At 57.0% G+C, this 17888-nt stretch overlaps 3 protein-coding genes and 1 non-coding gene across 7 annotated transcripts; 2 read left to right on the forward strand and 2 right to left on the reverse strand.

The window, feature by feature from the left end:
• Positions 1-486: 486 nt before the first annotated feature.
• Positions 487-3592, reverse strand: TRUB2 (TruB pseudouridine synthase family member 2). The gene is made up of 8 exons (XM_015879128.3): positions 3488-3592; positions 3283-3402; positions 3132-3206; positions 2943-3004; positions 2698-2779; positions 2351-2423; positions 1844-1980; positions 487-1579 (listed from the first exon to the last, which is right to left on the reverse strand). The coding sequence occupies exons 1-8, from the start codon at positions 3582-3584 to the stop codon at positions 1290-1292; spliced, it is 936 nt and encodes a 311-aa protein (XP_015734614.1). The 5' UTR covers positions 3585-3592; the 3' UTR covers positions 487-1289.
• Positions 3560-7220, forward strand: COQ4 (coenzyme Q4). 4 transcript variants are annotated; one of them, XM_015879129.2, is made up of 7 exons: positions 3560-3690; positions 3810-3986; positions 4421-4517; positions 5097-5199; positions 5523-5652; positions 6165-6258; positions 6494-7220. In XM_015879129.2, the coding sequence occupies exons 1-7, from the start codon at positions 3633-3635 to the stop codon at positions 6654-6656; spliced, it is 822 nt and encodes a 273-aa protein (XP_015734615.1). In that variant the 5' UTR covers positions 3560-3632; the 3' UTR covers positions 6657-7220. The 4 variants fall into 4 exon arrangements, with proteins under 4 accessions (XP_015734615.1, XP_085377569.1, XP_085377567.1 ...); XM_085521443.1 differs by having other exon boundaries at positions 3587-3704; XM_085521441.1 differs by having other exon boundaries at positions 3597-3718.
• A 538-nt stretch (positions 7221-7758) lies between these two features.
• On the reverse strand, positions 7759-7850 carry TRNAR-UCU (transfer RNA arginine (anticodon UCU)). The gene is given in 2 exon segments: positions 7759-7794; positions 7814-7850. It is a non-coding gene; the product is annotated as a tRNA-Arg (tRNA).
• Positions 7851-8106: 256 nt separating this feature from the next.
• SLC27A4 (solute carrier family 27 member 4) lies at positions 8107-17236 on the forward strand. Its single transcript, XM_015879127.3, has 13 exons — positions 8107-8209; positions 9877-10043; positions 10652-11046; positions 11702-11860; positions 12199-12268; positions 12358-12449; positions 12930-13039; positions 13403-13612; positions 13828-13954; positions 14138-14275; positions 14433-14597; positions 15033-15179; positions 15528-17236. Exons 2-13 carry the CDS (start codon positions 9883-9885, stop codon positions 15683-15685), a joined length of 1932 nt encoding a protein of 643 aa, XP_015734613.2. The 5' UTR covers positions 8107-8209; positions 9877-9882; the 3' UTR covers positions 15686-17236.
• Positions 17237-17888: the final 652 nt, after the last annotated feature.

The following is a 17888-nucleotide window of genomic DNA, read 5'->3' on the forward strand; positions in this document are numbered from 1 at the left end:
AAGCACAACCCACTGCCCATGTTATAGAAGGTTATTATAGAAGGTTGTTTAAGGACTGAGAGGTTTGTGTTTCCTTCCCCCCACCCCTCCTTGTAGAAGCACTGGCATTAATGCAGTCACACAGACCTTCAGCCTGCTTAAACCAGTGCTGGTTTCTGCTTCACTTAGCACAAGGCAGCTGTTGGGGATGGTGTCCTCATCTCATGTTGTCCACAAAGGATGGATGCACACAAACCAGGCAGCCGACAGCAAAGTGCCCCTGGTGAGGCTCTGCAGTGGGCACAGAGCAGTGCTGTGTGGTGGCTGCTGTGCCCCACTGCTGCCTTGGCTGCTGTCTGCACTCCTTGTACTTTAAGGGCAGACTGGAAAATAAACTGTGCTTGTCCTTGCCCAAGAAGAACAGAACCATTAATTACTGTTGCTTTCTAGAGTATATGAATATCTAGAATTAAACAAGTCTCAGGCTGGGTATATAGCAGGAAAACATTGCGTGTTACAACAGCACCATTTTTAATTTAAATTTAGGAAGCTTATTTCTGTTAAGTCTAATCCGCATACAATGATCTGATGGGTAACAAGTGGAGTTACAGAACAGAAACCTCCACAGAGAGGCAATACCAGAGGGCAGGATACACAGCCCATGTGAGCACCCCTGATCCTTCAGCAAAAACAAAGCTTTTTCTTAATTAAAGGGCTGGTGTACTTGTCTTTCCCTTCAGGTCGCTCAGTTTTATTCCTTGTGTTGTTAGCATCTTTCTGTCAGTCCCTCTTTCCACTCTGACAGCCATTTCCCTGCTGCCTTTCCCTCCTTGCAGCCCTCTTTTAGTCTCATTCCTGGCTCTGAAAGCAGAGTTAAAGCAAAGGCCCTATTCTTGTTAGGGGAACAGGGAAAATAAAAACCTGTGCAGCAGGGGAGATGTGCTGCTGGTTGCAAGGAGCAAGTAGACCCATGTAATGAAGGGAACACAGCTTTGTAGGATGCTGCTTGTGTTTCCTGCTGCTGAACAATTTGGGATGGGGTTTCTGCATCCCATTGCAACCTGAGGATCCTGAAGCCAGCAGGGATTTTGGCCCAGCTAACTCCTGTTAATGAACTCCTTAAAATGCTTTAAAAAACCAGAAAGATACAGCCTGTCAATGAAAAATCGCCTCTCTGATTAAAGTCGTCTCGAAGAAACGGTGGAGGTGAGCTGCAATTAACCTCGTTCCTTCTGCTGCCCATCATTCTGTCAGCACAGGGCGGTGTTACAGTGCAGAGATGGGCTGTGATGTTCCCCCTGGAGCACACATCAGCTGTCAGCAGTGTGAGCCATCTCAGCATCCATCTCCTGCAGAACGCTCCCATCCCAATGGCCCATTGTTTTCTCTAACTCAGTTTTCACTCTCAGCTGACAGCTCAGAATCGCATTCTGGATGCTCCGCAGGTTCCACTGCGTCCTCAGGAGAGCATCATCCAACGTGAAGACGCCGTCGCGTGTTCTCCGCACCTGTGTGCACACTGCAGATGATTTCAGCTCCAGCCCAATCTCGTGGACCACTTTGCGGAGGTACTGCTGGGTCTCGTGCAAGCAGTGGATTTCTGGAAGGTCAGAGAGATCCCTTTAGAACGGGCAAAGCAATGGGACGGCTCAGACTTTGTATCCATCATGTTAATGCTGAAAGAAGCAGTTCAGCTGAATCACAGAATGGACTGGGTTGAAAAGGACCACAATGACCATCTGGTTCCGACCCGCTGCTGTGTGCAGGGTCACCAACCACCAGACCAGGCTAACAGGGAAATGAATGTTACCAACTTATTATACATATAGCAGACCCCCCCCAGTCCGTTCTGCCCCAGTCCTACCCAGCTGGAATTCAGGCAGTGCAAACTGAAGACACCGGATTGCAGTGATTATTGGGGGGCTTTTTCCCATGGGCCGAATCAACCCCTTCACAGCCAGCTCATAGGCCTCCTGTGTCTTCATATCGATGTTAGAATGCCTGAAAAAGGAGACAAGGAGCAGAGCAGACACTGAGTGCTTCTCTCCAATGGGATTTAAAATACAGTCCCAACTAAAGCAGAGCTGCATTTGTTACTCTCAGAACTGCCCGTGCATTAAGTTTCTGCACACATCTGAATGCTGTGCTGTTTGCAGCAGTGTAGCAGGTGGGGAAGGAGATGCTTGGCCACATCCATAAGGTATCAGTGTTGGTTCAGCAGGTCCTATTGGAGCTGGAGGTGTCAGGATACATAAGGACACTGCACAGTGTCACTGGCACACACAGCACTCCAAGTGACTTCTGTCTGCTCTGGGGTAGTGCTCAAACCTTTACAAGCTGTAATGGCAAACACAGCCACGTACATACGTACATCAGCAAGGCCTTGTGGTTTGTTCCTTGGATGACGGCGAGGATCCGTTCCAGCTTCTCCCTCGTGATATGATCTGCAAATATCACAAGGTAGAAACAAAGCCTCAAAATCCATCTGGAGACTGGGAGGACAGCAGCCTGAGTGGTGCCATTGGTGTCAGCAGTGGTTAGGGCTAGGGATCAAGGCACCTTAATGTGGTACGTGCATAAAGAGAGGCCAGGAAGCATTTGGAGCATTGCCTTTGGTTGTGCATTTCACCTGGCCTTGCTGTTCAGCTGGAGCACTGTTTGCTTAGTGCTCTGTTGAGGGTTTATTTCCCCCTTAAACACATCGATTCCGTTTCTTACCAAACGTTGTCTTCTCTATCAGCTTCCCAGTGTCTGAGAAGTCCTCGGTGGCTTTACCAAACTGCCCCCTCACCGTGTAAACCTCCAAGAGAAGCAGAGGGTGTCATCCATCAAAGGGAGGCTCAGAACAACTGAGTCCAGCCATCAGCCCGGCCCACCGCCGACCCGACCCTCCGGACCAGCCCCGGGGTGGCACCGACACTCAGATCCCGTCCCAGGTCGCTCTGGGTTCCCGTGGCACGTACCTTGCTCAGGTGGCAGTTGTGCAGGTGGCTGAGCAGCTTGTTCCCATGTCCAACGCCGAGCACTGCAATGCAGGATGCGGGGCGGCCCTTAGAGCCGTGCCGGTCACGATGCTCCGCAGCCGGGAGCCGCGTGTTGCCGGTACGGCGGGGCCGCGTTAAGGCCCATCCCACCCAACGCCCCGCTCGCACCGAACACCCCCGATGCCTTCACGTCCAGCCGGTGCCCGGCTCCGATCTTCAGCTGCGTGAAGCGGGGCCCTCGAACTGCGGACAGACACGGAGATTAGCACGGACCCTCCCGGTTCTCCCTGTTCTCCCGCACCCCCCGGTGCTCACTCACCCAGGCGGTGCTCGGCCAACACCGGCACCTTCACGGCCACCAGCCCCGGCGGCCCCGCGCTCGCAGCGGGCAGGAAACGGATGCGGCTCCGCGGGGGCCGCGCTGGGGCCGCGTTGAGCTCTGCAAGGAACGGGAGAATAAGCACAGACCGAGACCGAGCCGTGTGTGTGTATGGGGCATTGGGGGGGTCCTGAGCTCCGCTCACCGCGCAGCAGCCGCGTCTCCACCGCATCCCGCACGCTGTTCCACGCCACCCCCGGCGCTTTGTACACGGCGAACAGCCCCGCAGGAACCGCCGCCATCCCGCCCCGCCCCGCACGGCCCCGCCACGCCGCTTCCGGGGCTGCGCCATGCTGCGGGGGGCGGCGGGGCGGGCTGCGCTGCTGCGGGCGGTGCGGGGCGCTGCGGGTAAGGGAACCTCGGTAATGGAACCCGGGTAAGGGAACCCGGGTAAGGGAACCCCGCTATGGGAACCCACTCGTCCCGAGCGCCGTGACTCTGAGCTCTGCCACCGCCGCTCCCCGCAGGCAGAGCCGGGCTGGGCCGCGCTGTGCCCCGCGCTGAGGATGAGGAGGAGGAGGAGGAAGAGCAGCCGGTGGGACGCGTCCCGCTGTACCCCGGGCACATCCCCACCAGCACGATGCAGAAAGCGCTGCTGGCGGCCGGCTCGGCGTGCGCCGCGCTGTGGGATCCCTATAGGCACGGTGCGTGGGGATAGGGGAGGTGGGATGGATCCGAGACCTCACCGCTCCCTGCAGTCCATGCAAGGAGCTGCGGTGAGCTGGGGTCGGGCTCTGCTCATGGGGAACAGCGGTGGGATGAGAGGTGACGGCCCCGTGTTGTGCTGCGGGGGCTCAGGTTGGATATAAGGGAGCATTGCTGCTCAGAAGGAGCGGTGCTGCACAGCTGGGGTCACCATCCATGGAGCTGTTAGGAATGGTGGGGCTGTGGGTGGGCATGGCAGGTGGGCCGGGCTTGGACCTGGGGGTCTGAGAGGGCTGTTCCAACCTGGATGGTTCTGTGACCCCCTGCAGCACTCGGGGTCCCCTCTCCTCCCATCAACAAAATGTGTCCAGGCATCACAAATGCAGGAGTGCAGGGATGGTGCTGCTGTATCACTGTGCAGTCTCTCTTTCAGACATGGTGGCAGTCCTCGGTGAGACCACGGGCTGCCTTGCCCTGCCCAAGCTGCGAGACAGGATGAGGAATGACCCCGAAGGTTACCGCATCCTCCAGTGCGTTCCCCATACCCAGCCCCAGCCCTCCACCTCTGCCCCTCTGTCAGACCCCATCCATCCACCCCATTGATCCGGGTGTATTCCCTGAGCCCTGTAAAGGAGACCCCCACACTGCTGCCCTGTGAGGAGCTCAGGATCTGTCAGCTCTGAGCCTCCCAGCTGTGGGTTTTGCTCTGTACTCAGCTCACAGCAGAGCCCTGCAGCAGGTCCCAGGGCAGCAGCACGGAGCCCCTGGGCTGTTTCAGCATCACAGTCTGTTCTGCTCTGCTGCCACTGGCAGGTGCTGTCTCTCTTCATGTAGATGCTGTGTTTTCTGTTTCATCCCTTGCAGCATCTCCTCCCTTGGGGACTCCACCCCCACTGCTTTGTCTTCTCCATAGGCACCTCCAGGTTTTCATTCCACCACCCACAGCATCTCCCTGCGCTGTGAGATAAGACTTGATGGCTTTTGCTTCTGTGTCTTCTGTGTCATGTAGGGGCTGCGCTGGGAAGGGCAGGGAGGGCTGTCCAGGTCTCCATCTGCCCAGCACCCCCAGTGTGTGGGTCCCACATGATGCTCAGTGCTTTCTGTTCCAGGGAGCGGCCTCGCATCCACCTTTCCACACTGGACATGGCCCGGCTGCGGGGGCTGCCAGATGGCACATTGGGCCGTGAATACGTCCGCTTCTTGGAGGACAATGTGAGCCTGGGATCTCACTGGGGTTGGTGTCTGTGCCAGGAGCACAGATGAGATTTAGAGGGAGGTTGTGGCTGTGGAGAAGCCCATAGGGCACCTGGAGGAAATGAAAGGAGTTGGTGGGAGCTGAGAGGTTGGGATGTGATGCTGGGTGTGGGTTATGCGTCCTTGGTGCTGTGCAGCCCGTGTGTTTGATGTGTGTAAATGATACCCACAGCATTAGGGGCTGAGAGATACACTGATGGTGAGCTCTGCATTGCTGTGTGTTAAAGATTGAGATCAGAAGCTTTGAGTTCTGGCTGACCTGCAGCTCTCTGCCCTTGCAGAAGGTTTCTCCGGACACCCGCATGCCAGCCAAGTTTGTGGATGATGAAGAACTGGCGTATGTGATCCAGCGGTACCGAGAAGTGCACGACCTGATGCACACCCTGCTGGGCATGCCCACCAACATGCTGGGTGAGCTGCCACGTTTCATGCTGCCCAGGGATGGTTTTTGGCCCATTAGAATCCCTGATCCCCAGCCCAGAGAGGTGCATGGGGAGGCTGGCAGCATCCCTGTCCCTGCACCACTGTCCTCTGTCATCTGTGTGTGTTCATTGTCTGCTGGGTTAGATCACAATGTGGTGTTACACAAGCTCTGTCAAGGGTTTCCTGGTTGTTCCTTATGTGTGCCTCCCTGTGTCCTTTCCCCTCATTTTATATCTGACTCCAAGTCACAAGCTGAGCCTTCCTGGTGAGCCAGCAGGAAGCAGCATTTCTGGTCCCTTGGAAGGTTCTGGCTCAGATGTGGCTGAAAATGGGCTTTTCCATGCTGGGAGATGGGGAAAGATACCCAGGGAAATCCTCATTTAGCAGTTGCATCACTAAAGATCTCCAGGAGCGCAGCCTTTCTGGGGGATAACACAGGGCTCCTGTCCCGATGTGGGGCCGTGCCCTGTGCTTGCTCACTGTGCTCTGCTTGCTGCCAGGTGAGGTCGTGGTGAAATGGTTCGAAGCTGTCCAGACGGGGCTGCCCATGTGTGTGCTGGGAGCAGCGTTTGGCCCCGTTCGTCTCAATGCAAGGTAGGCACACGTGCTGGCTGATAAAGATCCATGTTGGCCTGAGCTCTGCTCTTGGGTGTAACCTTCCCACACAGAGTCCCGTCCTATGCCTCAGTTTTCCCTGTGAGATAAGCAGGAGTGCTGGAAGGGTGCAGGGGTGTAGGGTTTGCATCTGCCCAGAACAGGGACTTGCAGGAAGAAATAGAAAACCAAATGTGGAAATGAAAACCATTGTTTTCTGTGCCCTTTGTTGCAGAAAGCTGCAGGTTCTGGTCACTGAGCTGCTTCCATGGGCCATCCGGAGCGGGAGCAACGCCAGCTGTGTCCTGTGTGTGTATTATGAGCAGCGCTGGGAGCAGAGCGTGGAATCCCTGCGGGAGGAGATTGGCATCTTCCCTCCTCCTGCTGTCCGTGTGTGAGCGAGGAATGGGGGCATCCCCCGTTGGCAGCCGTTCCCTGCCCTGCTCCATCTCCTCGTGCTGCAGGAGCACAATGTGGCTCTGCTGGTACCGACCTGGTGCTGTTTTCCCCTGTCAAGAACTGGCAGCCCCCTGTTGGGAGAGACCCCCCCGTGCCCTGACAGTGTGACCCCTGCTGCTGCGTGCCAGCGGGTGGAGACGTGGCCAAGTCCTGCCGTGCTTTTGCAGCTGGGTTGAGCTGGGTTGAGCAGACACAGCAGACTCACGGCATGCAGGGGGATGGACTGCCCTGCTGCCGTGCCCAGGGCCGGCTGCTCAGTCTGAAGATCCCAGGCTGCCCTGAGGTCCTCACAGTCCAAAATATCCTTGTGAGGTTTGCGATAGGAGCCGTCTCCCTCTGACAGTGATGGGATCAGGGCTGGAGGCTGCCCCGCACCGGGCGCTGCTCGCAGTGTGGGTTGAAGGTTCTGCTTGCAGAACCGGGGCGGAGCCACGAGGCAGGTGGTTGCGTGCGGGGCGGTTCGCTGTTGAAATTCCTTCTTGCTCAATAAAACCTGCGTTGGAGCTGCGGCTCGTTCTCCCTCCTCCCTCCCCGTCTGGTGGGGAGATGTGACGTGAGAACTCGGAGCTTTTCGTGTCCGTGATTCCACGAGCCGTCACGTTGTGCCGCCCCATCGCTGTGCTGAGCCGCCCCGAGCGGGGACACGGAGCTGTGTCACCGTGCGGGGATGGTTCCGGCCCACGGGACGTGACGTGTCCGTGTCCGGATGCGGGAGGTCGGGCAGCTGCCACATCACTGCGGGCTGGGTTATTTCAGAGGGTGACGATGGGCCGTTTCTATGCCAGAAATGCCGCCGTGCTGCGGGGCCGCATCGGGACCAGGAGGAGATTATGGCGTTCCAAAACAGGAGATGCTCTCCTCCCCCTCCCTCCCTCCCCCCCCCCGCTCCGTGCCGTTCCGGCCCATCCCCGCTCCGTTCCGCCCGCCCTCAAAACACGGATCTCCCCGCTATTGCGGTCTCGTTCCCCCGCCGTGCGGTGCCGGTTCCGCTCCGTGCGCCCTGCGGGAACCGGCGGCCGCTCCGCGCCCTCGGGCAAAATGCGACTCTGGTGGGACTCGAACCCACAACCTTTGAATGACTCCCGTCACACCGCGCTAGAAGTCCAATGCGCTATCCATTGCGCCACAGAGCCGTCGGACAGCCCCGGCGCCTTCGCCGCCTCTTCCCGTCGCTCATCGCCCCGCCCCGCGCACCGGGAGCGGAGTTGGGAGCGGGGCTGGGAGCGGATCGTGGAGCGGATCGTGGAGCGGAGCAGCGGCCGCGGTTCCTCGGAGCTCCCGCCCCGCAGCGCTGCTGGAGCCTCGGGGCGCGGAGGCGGCGCCGTGTGGTACTACAGCTCCCGACGGGCCGCACGTCGCGCTCCGCCCCGCCCCGCCCCGCCCCGCCCCGTGCCGCAGCGGCGGGCGGGCCCAGCTCCCCGCTCTGAGCTGCCGGCCCCGCTCCCGGTGGCGGTGCAGGTGGTCGGGCCGCACTGCAACGCGCTGGAGCCCGGTAAGAGCGACGCGCGGCCCCTCTGCGCGGCCTCCCCATGCGGCTCGGGGGGCTCCCGGGGCGGGTGCGGGGCTCGGCGGGGGGTTTGGCCGCTTCCCGATGCGCCCCGTGGAGGCGGCGCGGCTCCGGCACACGGAGCGGCGGGGCCGGTTACGGGCAGGGCGAGGCGCGGACTGCGGCAGCGGGAGGAGGCGGCGGGCAGGACGGTCCCGGAGCCGGGTGGAGCCGCGGGGCTCCGGGCTGGAGCTCCGTGCTGGGCGGCGGATGCGCGGTGCCCCCCCCCCGCCGATCGCGTGCCCGCCGTGCGGCCTGCACTGCACAGCGCTGTGCCGCCCGGCCGCCCCCGCGAGGAGCCGCCCGGCGTGAGCCCGGCTCCGTGCCGCGTGGGGCGGCCGTGGGGCAGCGCTCGGTTGGGCGGCGGCCCGGTGGTACCGTGCCCTCCGGGTTCAGCCCCGGCCCCGGCTGTGCTGTCAGCCCGGAGATGGCAGCGGATGGCGGACGCCTGCCCGGACCTGCCTGCATCGCTGCGGGCGGTGGAACGTCCCGCTGCCCACGCGGAGTGTCCCCCCCATCCGCCCCATCGCTTCTGTCCGGTGCTGGAGGTGTAACTGAGGTCCGAGGTTGGATGGTTTCCCTTTGTAAGCTGCACAGAGGTTCTCGGGGGGATAAATACACAGGGGTCCTGCCCTGCTGGGAGACACTGGGGCTGTGCTGGGAGACGCTGAGCTGCTCGGGAGGAGGCAGGAGTGGGATGTGTGGGTCAGAGCGGTGGGACATCCCGTGTTGTGGACATGGGGCCATCCTGGTATCCTGGGCCATACCCTGGGTGCAGGGCGCTGGGTGATGTGCTTGGTGCCATCTGACGTGGGCAGCGCTGTGTCTGGCAGTGTGGCTCCCAGCACTACCAGTCTCAGAGCAGGGAATCATCTGCAAAAGGGAAAGGGGGAATTGTGCCAACGTGTCATTCCTCTGAGGCCATGCCAGGAAGGACCGGTGTTATCCAGGAGCCGGCTCTGTGCTGAGGTCATGGCACTGTCTATCCTCTGCTTGAGAAAAGCCTTTGCTAAATCATGGTGACCTGTGAGTCCTGGAGCTGCAGCTGGGAGCATTCGAGTCAGAAATCACAAAGCCCATCACAGGGTTTGGGGACTGAATGCACCCAGCAGCTGGGACGGCCCTTGTTGTGCCTCATGGCCATCACCCGCCCGGCCGTGCACCAGGCCAGGAAGCTGCTCTCTGACACGGGGTTACAAACACAGGCAAAGCTCAGAAAATGGAGTTTCCTCTTCCCATTGGAGCAGTGTCAGGCTGAGCTCTGCAGCCCAACATCTGTCCTGGACACACGTTGGTGCTATGGGTGTGAGGTGATCTCATCCTACATCTAACCCTAAAGGGATGTGTCCATGTCCCTGGCTGGCCATGGATCTGCAGAGAGGAACAGCCAGGCTTTGGGTGGGCTCTGTGCAGTGCCAGGCTGTGCCAGTGGCTTAACTGGAGCCCATGGGCAGGGTGTGTTAACATCAGCCTGCTGGGTTACGTCCTCGCTGCCAGGAGGTGACTCTGGGCTTCATCCATGGAACTGGGAGCTGCTAATGCATCCCCTGCTCATGTGTCTCTTATTGCTCAGTGTGCGTAGGTTGATGTTTGTGCTTTCTCTCTCTCCACAGGCCAAGATGCTGCGTCTGGCTGCCTTCGCAGCCCTGCTGCTGTTCTTCAGGGTCAGCCTGGAGCTGTCCTGGGTCCAGGCCATCCCTGCTCTCTTCATCTTCTACCTGGGATCAGGGGGATGGGATTTCTTCCTCATATTCATCAAGACGATACGAAGGGATGTCACGTAGGTGTCCTGTTTGGGGTGGCTCAACTATGCACTGGGGTGTGTGAGCACAGCCCTCTGCTGGCAGCTGGCCCAGCTGGAAGAAGATCATCTTCTGCTGTGCCCTGAAGGCTCCAAACTCTGGGGCAAAGTTTTCCCAGGAAATATAGATTTCAGCTGAGCTCTGAAGTCTTCTGATTGTCCTTGTACTTTATTCTGTCCCTAAAACTGCTGGCGTAGCACCAGCTGCCTGGGTAGGGGTGTCTGTGAGCTGGTACCAGGCTGTGCCAGCTCCTGGCAAAGATCTGCATGTGGGACAGTGTATGTGGTGTTGGAGAGCACCTGAGGCTTCAGGGTGCTCCTTTAAAGTGAGGACATCCCCGTCTGCAGCCTTCCAAAACATCTCTCCCTGCCCTCGTGGCCATAAGTACCTTTGCAGGAGGGCTCTGCCTATATCCATGCTTTTCAGGGAAGCACCCAGAGCTGCTGCTCATCTAAAGTAACACCTGGAGCAGCACTGGGCTATTTCAGTTCCTTGCAAGGTCTCTGTGCCGTGCTGTCTTTGCTGGAGGAAATGGTTTTGCAGGGGTCACTGAGCAGCTTGCCTCTTGTTCCCTTTGTTTTGGCAGCACGGGGCTGGTCCTGCTGCGGGTGAAGTGGCAGGTGTGGAGGCACGTGAGAGAGAAGAACACAATCGCCAAGATCTTCCAGAGAACTGCGAGCAAGTATCCAGAGAAAACAGCACTGATCTTCCAAGGCACAGGAGAGAGCTGGACCTTCCGGCAGCTGGATGAGTACTCCAACCAAGTGGCCAATTTCTTCCATGGCCAAGGCTTCCGCTCCGGTGACGTGGTGGCTCTGTTCATGGAGTCCCGTAATCAGTACGTGGGGCTGTGGCTCGGTTTGGCCAAGATCGGGGTGGAGACGGCCCTGGTGAATTCCAACCTACGCATGGAGGCTTTGCTGCACTGCATCACCATCTCCAACTCCAAGGCTGTGGTTTTTGGAGTGGAAATGATGGAAGGTGAGGCGCAGGCCGATGTTTCAGGGGGCTTTTAGGCTCTGAGCAAAGGGGGGGGTCTGTGGATTCAGTGTTCCTTTCCTGCAGGGAATAGAGCAGGGTCTCAAAGAGTGTGTGCAGATGAATTATTGAGGAACTGGATCTGGGTTTCTTTCTGTTAGTAGGCAGAGGTGGGTGGGTTCAGTGCTCTCTGTGAGGACCACGTGGATATGAGGATCCTTCCTTGTGCTAGAGGTTCCTCTCATGTCTGTGCACTACAAGCCCTGTGCTGTGCCAGGCCTGCCCTGATGGGAGGCACAAGCCTCCCTTGCTCTCCACACTGTTTACCACAATATTGCAGCACCTGACTTCATATTTCAGCCTACGCCCCTGTGGCTGATGATGTCGAAAGACCTCTCAGCACCACAAGGTTTTGGCTGGGAAGAAGTGGAGAACAGGATCTTCAAGTCTCTGATGAGGCCTGGGCTGTAGTCCCAGCTGTTTGACATAGCAGCAACATCTGCCTGGGAGGGTTGTCAGGCCTTTTGGGATTCCACTGAGCACAGTGAGGGTACAGCTACCTGGGGCATTGTCTTCCTGAGGCTGCCTCAAAGATAGGGAATCACTGTGCTGTGCTCACCTGGTGCTCTTTCTCCACCTCTACTCTTTACTTTCTCAGCTATGAAGGAGGTGCAGTCCTCCATGGAGAAGTCTGTCCATCTCTTCTGGTCAGGAGAAGGAAACCTTGAGTCTGCACTTTCTGGTGCAAAGCACCTGGATCCCCTCCTGCAGACAGCTCCTCGACACCAGCCAGATCCCCCTGACAAGGGCTTTCTCGGTATGTGCTCAGCTTTTGGGAGCCAAACTCATGCTGGTGGTTCTGTGGATTATCTGGTCATAACACTGACAAGAATGTCTGCTCAGGATGCTCAGGGCAGACTTCAGCAGCAGAGCCTGGAGTGTTTGAAGAGGGGCTGAAGCCTGGCTGCATGTGGTGCAGTGCCATGTACCCTCTATGTGTTCAAACAGGCATGGGGTGAACCCAGCATGTTTTGATCATATAACAAAATTTGTTTTGACATGAGCAGAGTTCACTTTGACTTGTCCCCACCTTCTGCTTCAGCCAGCTGTCCTGAATCAGGTGCAATGTGACCTTGTCTCCTCATTCCTCCCCAGATAAACTCTTCTATATCTATACCTCTGGTACTACGGGAATGCCCAAGGCTGCTATTGTGGTGAACTGCAGGTAAGGCATTGGGCAGGAGCTCTGGGGGAGGAAGAGGGCACTAAGCCCCTGGCCCTGCTTCTGACATGCCCTTGGTTCCCCCACCCAAGGTATTTCCGCATGGCCAGCTTGGTCTTTTACGGTTTTCGCATGAGACCCGACGATGTTGTGTACGACTGCCTTCCACTTTACCATGCTGCAGGTAACGTGTGCCCTTGGGACTTTGCTTGCCTGGACTTTGCTTCCTCTCTGCCAAGCCCAGAGCTCAGGCTGGGGGTTGGTGCAGCAGTGATCTTTGTGTCAAAGAGGAGCTGGCTGCTGCTGGCAGCGTGTGACCTCTTTATCTGGGAACCAGGAATTGATCTGGCTGACTTCTGGAGTGGGGACTGTGTGTGGGGAGGACTATCCCGGCCTTTGGTCTGGCTTTGGAATAGCTGCATTGTATTGCTGCCTCATGAGAATAGGGCTGAGGAAGTGGAAGCAGTGCCCACCCTGCTGATTGAGGCGTGGTGGGATGTCTAGGTGCAGTGCACTGCCCCACATGCCTCTGTCACATTGCCATGGGGCCTTGGGGGCTTTGACCAGATGAACACCCACCTGCTGAGTGCAGTGTGTGGCCCCCGCCTCATTCTGGCCAGGTGGGATCTCTGGGTACTGAGGATTTTCCTGGCTGCCTCTGCAGGGAACATCGTGGGGATCGGGCAGTGCTTGCTGCAGGGCATGACTGTCGTCATCCGCAAGAAGTTCTCAGCCTCGCACTTCTGGGAGGACTGCGTGAAGTACAACTGTACGGTGAGGCCACATGCCCATGTGTTGATTAGGGTGATCCCGGCTGCTGCAAGAAGGAAAGACATGGACTCGTTCTGCCTGTCTGTCCCGAAATATCTTCCAAAGTGGTGGAGCTGTATCCTTCCCACCTCCAGCCGTCATTCCGTGTTTCCCATGCTCCATCATTAGCCACATCTTAGATAGGTTTTATAAACTGAGGAGTGAGTTTGCCAGAGATGGGTGGGCATGGGACCCCTGGATAATACCACGTCCTCTTTAGGGGACTCCATGCACGTTGTTCCATTTCTGCCCGCCCCAAAGAGCACCTTAAATATCCCAGGCTGTGGTGGAGGGTCCTAACGTGTCCTTTCTCTTTGCCCCTGCTAGATTGTGCAGTACATCGGGGAGATCTGCCGCTACCTGCTGAACCAGCCCTACCAGGAGGTGGAGCGGCAGCACCGGGTGCGCATGGCGCTGGGCAATGGGCTGCGGGCTTCCATCTGGAGAGAGTTCATGGCCCGCTTTGGCATCGCCCAGGTGGCTGAATTCTACGGGGCCACTGAGTGCAACTGCAGCCTGGGGAACTTCGACAATAACGTAAGGCTCTGCCACCCTCCCCATGCCCCAGGGGGTGCCTGCTGGCCTGGCAGGGGTTGAAACCCAGCAGGGCCATTTGCTGCAGGTTCCTCGTTCCAAGAAGCTTGGCATGCTTTAAGATCCATCTGCAGGGTTTTGACTGTGCTTTTGTGGTGCCAGCTTGGGGCAGGAGAGATGTTCCTGCTACACGTGGCTCTGAGTGCCTTCTATCCTAGGTTGGGTCCTGTGGCTTCAACAGCAGGATCTTGCCAGGGGTGTACCCCATTGGCTTGGTGAAGGTGGATGAAGACACCATGGAGCTGATCCGGGGGCCAGATGGTGTCTGCATCCGCTGCAAACCAGGTGAGGGCAACCACAGGGATGCATCTCCTCAGCCTTGTGTGCATCTTTTGTCATGCACTTCATGGTGATTTAGTTAGGTTTGAGCTCTTGCTTTGTTAAACCAAACCAACCCTGTTAAACACTCTTTTTTCTTGGGTATGAGTGGTCACTTCTCTCCATTCACTCCTTCTCCTCTCCCTGCAGGGGAGCCGGGGCAGCTGGTGGGCCGCATTGTCAGGAGCAACCCCCTGCAGCACTTCGATGGCTACCTGAATCAGTCAGCCACGAGCAAGAAGATCGCCAGGGATGTGCTTGCAAAAGGGGATGCTGCCTATCTCACAGGTAGGTGAGCAGGGCCTTTTCCTCTGCTGAGAGGAGAGGGGTACTTATGTGGGCTCAGGGATGTCCTAGGCTGGTGGCACTGTCCTGAGATGCTGTGGGGAAGCACTTAGCTCATCTCACACCTCATTGTTTTTGCAAATCTGTCACATTCCTGTAGGGGACGTCCTGGTGATGGACAAATACGGCTACATGTACTTTCGGGACCGCACCGGAGACACGTTCCGCTGGAAGGGAGAGAATGTCTCCACTACTGAGGTGGAGGGGACACTGAGCCGCATCCTCAACCTGACAGACGTGGTTGTGTATGGGGTGGAGATCCCAGGTAACAGAGAAGGGAGGGGAGGACAGTGACAGGCTGTGGTACTTGGTGGTATTTCTTGCTTGTCCAGATGGCGTCCTTTCACAGGAGGCTGGACAGAGGCTCCTTTTGAGCTGGGAAGAGACTGGGGGTGTGACTAGCAGGAGCCAAAGGGTTCCCTTCCTTGGGCAGAGGTTTGGCCTGGTTCTGGCTGGTTTGGAAGGACCCTGAGTCCTGGGATAGGCTGCAAGTGCCTCCTCTGGGAGGAGATGGCCGTGACCGTAGGGGGTCACTGGTAGCTGTGGCTGCAGGGTGGTGACACAGGCAGTGACACAGCTGGGCATTTGGTGTTCTGTACAAAGCAGGAATGTGCCATAGGTTTCAGTGATGTGGGGCAAACAGAAGTGGTGCTGCAAGGACAGCGTGCCCAAGGACTCTCCCTTCTTTTCTACCTCTCAGGCATTGAAGGAAAGGCAGGAATGGCAGCCATCGCCGACCCAGAGAACTCCTGTGACCTGGAGAGCTTTGCCAGCCAGCTGAAAAAGGCCCTGCCGCTGTATGCACAGCCTGTCTTCCTGCGGTTCCTGCACGAGGTCTCCAAGACAAGTGAGCCACCATCTGTGCTGTCACAGGGGATGGAGCTGGGGGAGTTGTGGGGAAGGGCACTGTGCTCCCTGCTGCACAGGGTGTGTGTGGGTACAGGGGCTGATCTGCAGTGGGGTCAGTGTTGGGATTGAGTACGTCTGCCCCATGAGCCCTTGGTCCTACCAGCTCCTCTGGTGGTTTGGAGACATGGGAGTGCAAGGCTCAGGATGGCAGCTGATGCTGAGATGCCTCTCTGCACTGCGCGGAGCCCCATGGTTTGGCAACAAAACATGTTGCCACACAGCAGGGCGGAGGTGAAGTGCATGCAGCCAACAGCCCCTTGCTCCCTTTTCTTTCCCCATGTGCCAGGCACCTACAAATTCCAGAAGATGGAGCTGCGTAAGCAGGGCTTTGACCCCACGCTGGTGAAGGACAAGTTGTACTTCTTGGACTGCAGGCAAGGCCGCTACCTGCCCTTGGACCAGGAGGCGTTTGACAGGATCCAGTCAGGACAGCAGAAGCTGTAACAGTGGGGCTCCAGCAAGGCAGCTCCCCACATCATGCTGGGGGAAGAAGGGCAGGGCAGGCACTGGGGAAGGAAGGGTTCGAGGAGTGGTATAAAGGCACACTAAAGATTTTTGTTTGACAAGTTTTACAGATCATGGGTTGGGGGAATGCAGCGGGGATCAGGGGAGGGAGATGGTTACATACCAAAGCATAAACTCATTATGGCTTTATTTTTTACTTGGTACAGTGGTGATGGTCCCATGCCACATGAGGGGCAGGGCCCTGGCCAGTTTGGGAGGGGTGGGGTGCCCCTACCATTCCATTTTGCTTTTCCTGTCTTTCCCTCCCTTTTCCTGCCCTCAGCAATCCTTTGTTTTGAAGCCCATGAAGGGACCATTGCTGGGCTCTTTTCCCCACTCCTCCACCACGCAGCCAGCTCCTTCCTGGCACTGGCAGAGGGAAGCTGGGTGCCAGGTGCAGCCCCTACCCCTGCGTGGCCCATTGGTGTCATGTTTGGGCTGTGAATCAGGGAAGCAGGGTAGAGCTGGGCTCAGGAGAGGGATAGGGATGTGATTCTACTATGCCTTGCTCTCTCCTGAAGTTGACGTTTCTATTTTTCACAATCACACGCACATTATATACATATATATACATATATTATACACGCTGACTTTTTTTTTTTTTTCCTTCCCCAATCTTAATTTATTGTCTGTACTTTTGAATGTGTCCCGGGTTTGTGCAGTAGGTGGGGGGATATCCTAGACCTGTCCTCTCTTGGAGAGCCCTTTTCTCTCACAGGGAGATGAGATGACCGTCTGGGACTGATTCTCCTCTTCCAACACGGGTGCAGCCACGTATGTCCTTGTGGCCTTGCTCCATGGTGAAGGACAGGAGTGAACCCTGCTATCTTGTGGACGATTTTCTGGGTCTCTTACTTCCACCTTTCATGGATGCAGCCTTGTTTTGTGCACCTTCTTTCCTGTATAAAATAGGTGGGAAAGTGGCAATGAAGGGCTTGGTTTGCTTTTGCTTAAGCATACTCAGCACCTTGGGATCACAGAGCAACTCTAGGAACTTTCCTGCTGTGATGTCTGTGTCCTGAATATGGGAGGCAACTTGCCTGGAAGGGAGAAAATCCTGCAGAGAGTTGTCTCCGTGACAGCCTGATCTCATGTGCTCTGTGCCCCTTCCTGCAAAAGAGCCCTCCCCATCTCTGCTGCAGGAGCTGGGCCTCCGAACTGAAACGTCCATGTTAAACACTTGACTTGCGCTATGTGAATCCTCTGCATTGTGTCTGATGTGAAGCAGCCTTAGCAGCAATGTCTGATTCCAGTCTTTGGAGACCAAGCAGAAACATCTGTTCCAGAGAAAACTCTGGTTTGGGATTAATTCTTCTTCTTTTTTTTTTTTTTAATGGTTTGTTTTTATGCTTTCAGCAGGGTTAATCCTTCAAATGACTTCTGTCTCTTGTGAAGGCAGGGTGTGTCTGCTCTTCTAGCTGTGCTTCCACACCACCATACCTGCCTGCCCCGGTCTGTCCTGTCCTCACAATTAAATACGAGTACGGGCTATGCTGGAGTTTCCTACTTCTTGCTTGTGTGGTCCTGCAGTGTTTGGGAAGAGGGAACGGTGATGGTTTGGGAACTGGGAGCTGCCACTGCAGAGCACAACCTCTCTGTGTGTGCTTCACCTCATCTCGGGGCAGGGAGCACTGGGCCCTTTGCAGCTGTGTGGATGCTTGTATGAATACCACCAGTTGGTAAGACCCTCCCCATCCCTCTCTACCTGATCCCCTTTTCTCCCAGCCATCTATTCTGTATTGGCATCCCAGCTTGTCCTGGATCTTTTCTTGTTTACCCTAAAATGTCCATCCTCCTCCCCTCTCTCTGCTTTTCTCCTTAACTTTTGCCATGCTTAATCTCCCATCTCAGCTTGCGGGTTTTTTTTCTAGTAATCTCCCTTCATTTGCTGCCAGAACCATCCTTGGACCTTCTCCATCCTGCTCTGGGGGGAGAGGTAATATTGAAGGGTCTGTTGGTGGCTGTTGTATGGGACAGGAGTGGGATGATGCCCATCTGCTCAGCATGTGCTCAGGTCTCATTTTTGGACGCTGTTCCTCTCTCAGTCTGCCAGTGGAGGGCAGGCTGGGAACAGCAAACACCTCGTGTCAGGGGGCTGCTCAGCCTGGGGCTTGCAGCCACTGGGAGGGGGAGGGCACTGGCA

This window comes from Coturnix japonica, chromosome 21 (assembly GCF_054131305.1).
Source record: "Coturnix japonica strain WE chromosome 21, WE-NBRP24, whole genome shotgun sequence".
In the NCBI taxonomy this organism is placed as follows: domain Eukaryota; kingdom Metazoa; phylum Chordata; class Aves; order Galliformes; family Phasianidae; genus Coturnix; species Coturnix japonica.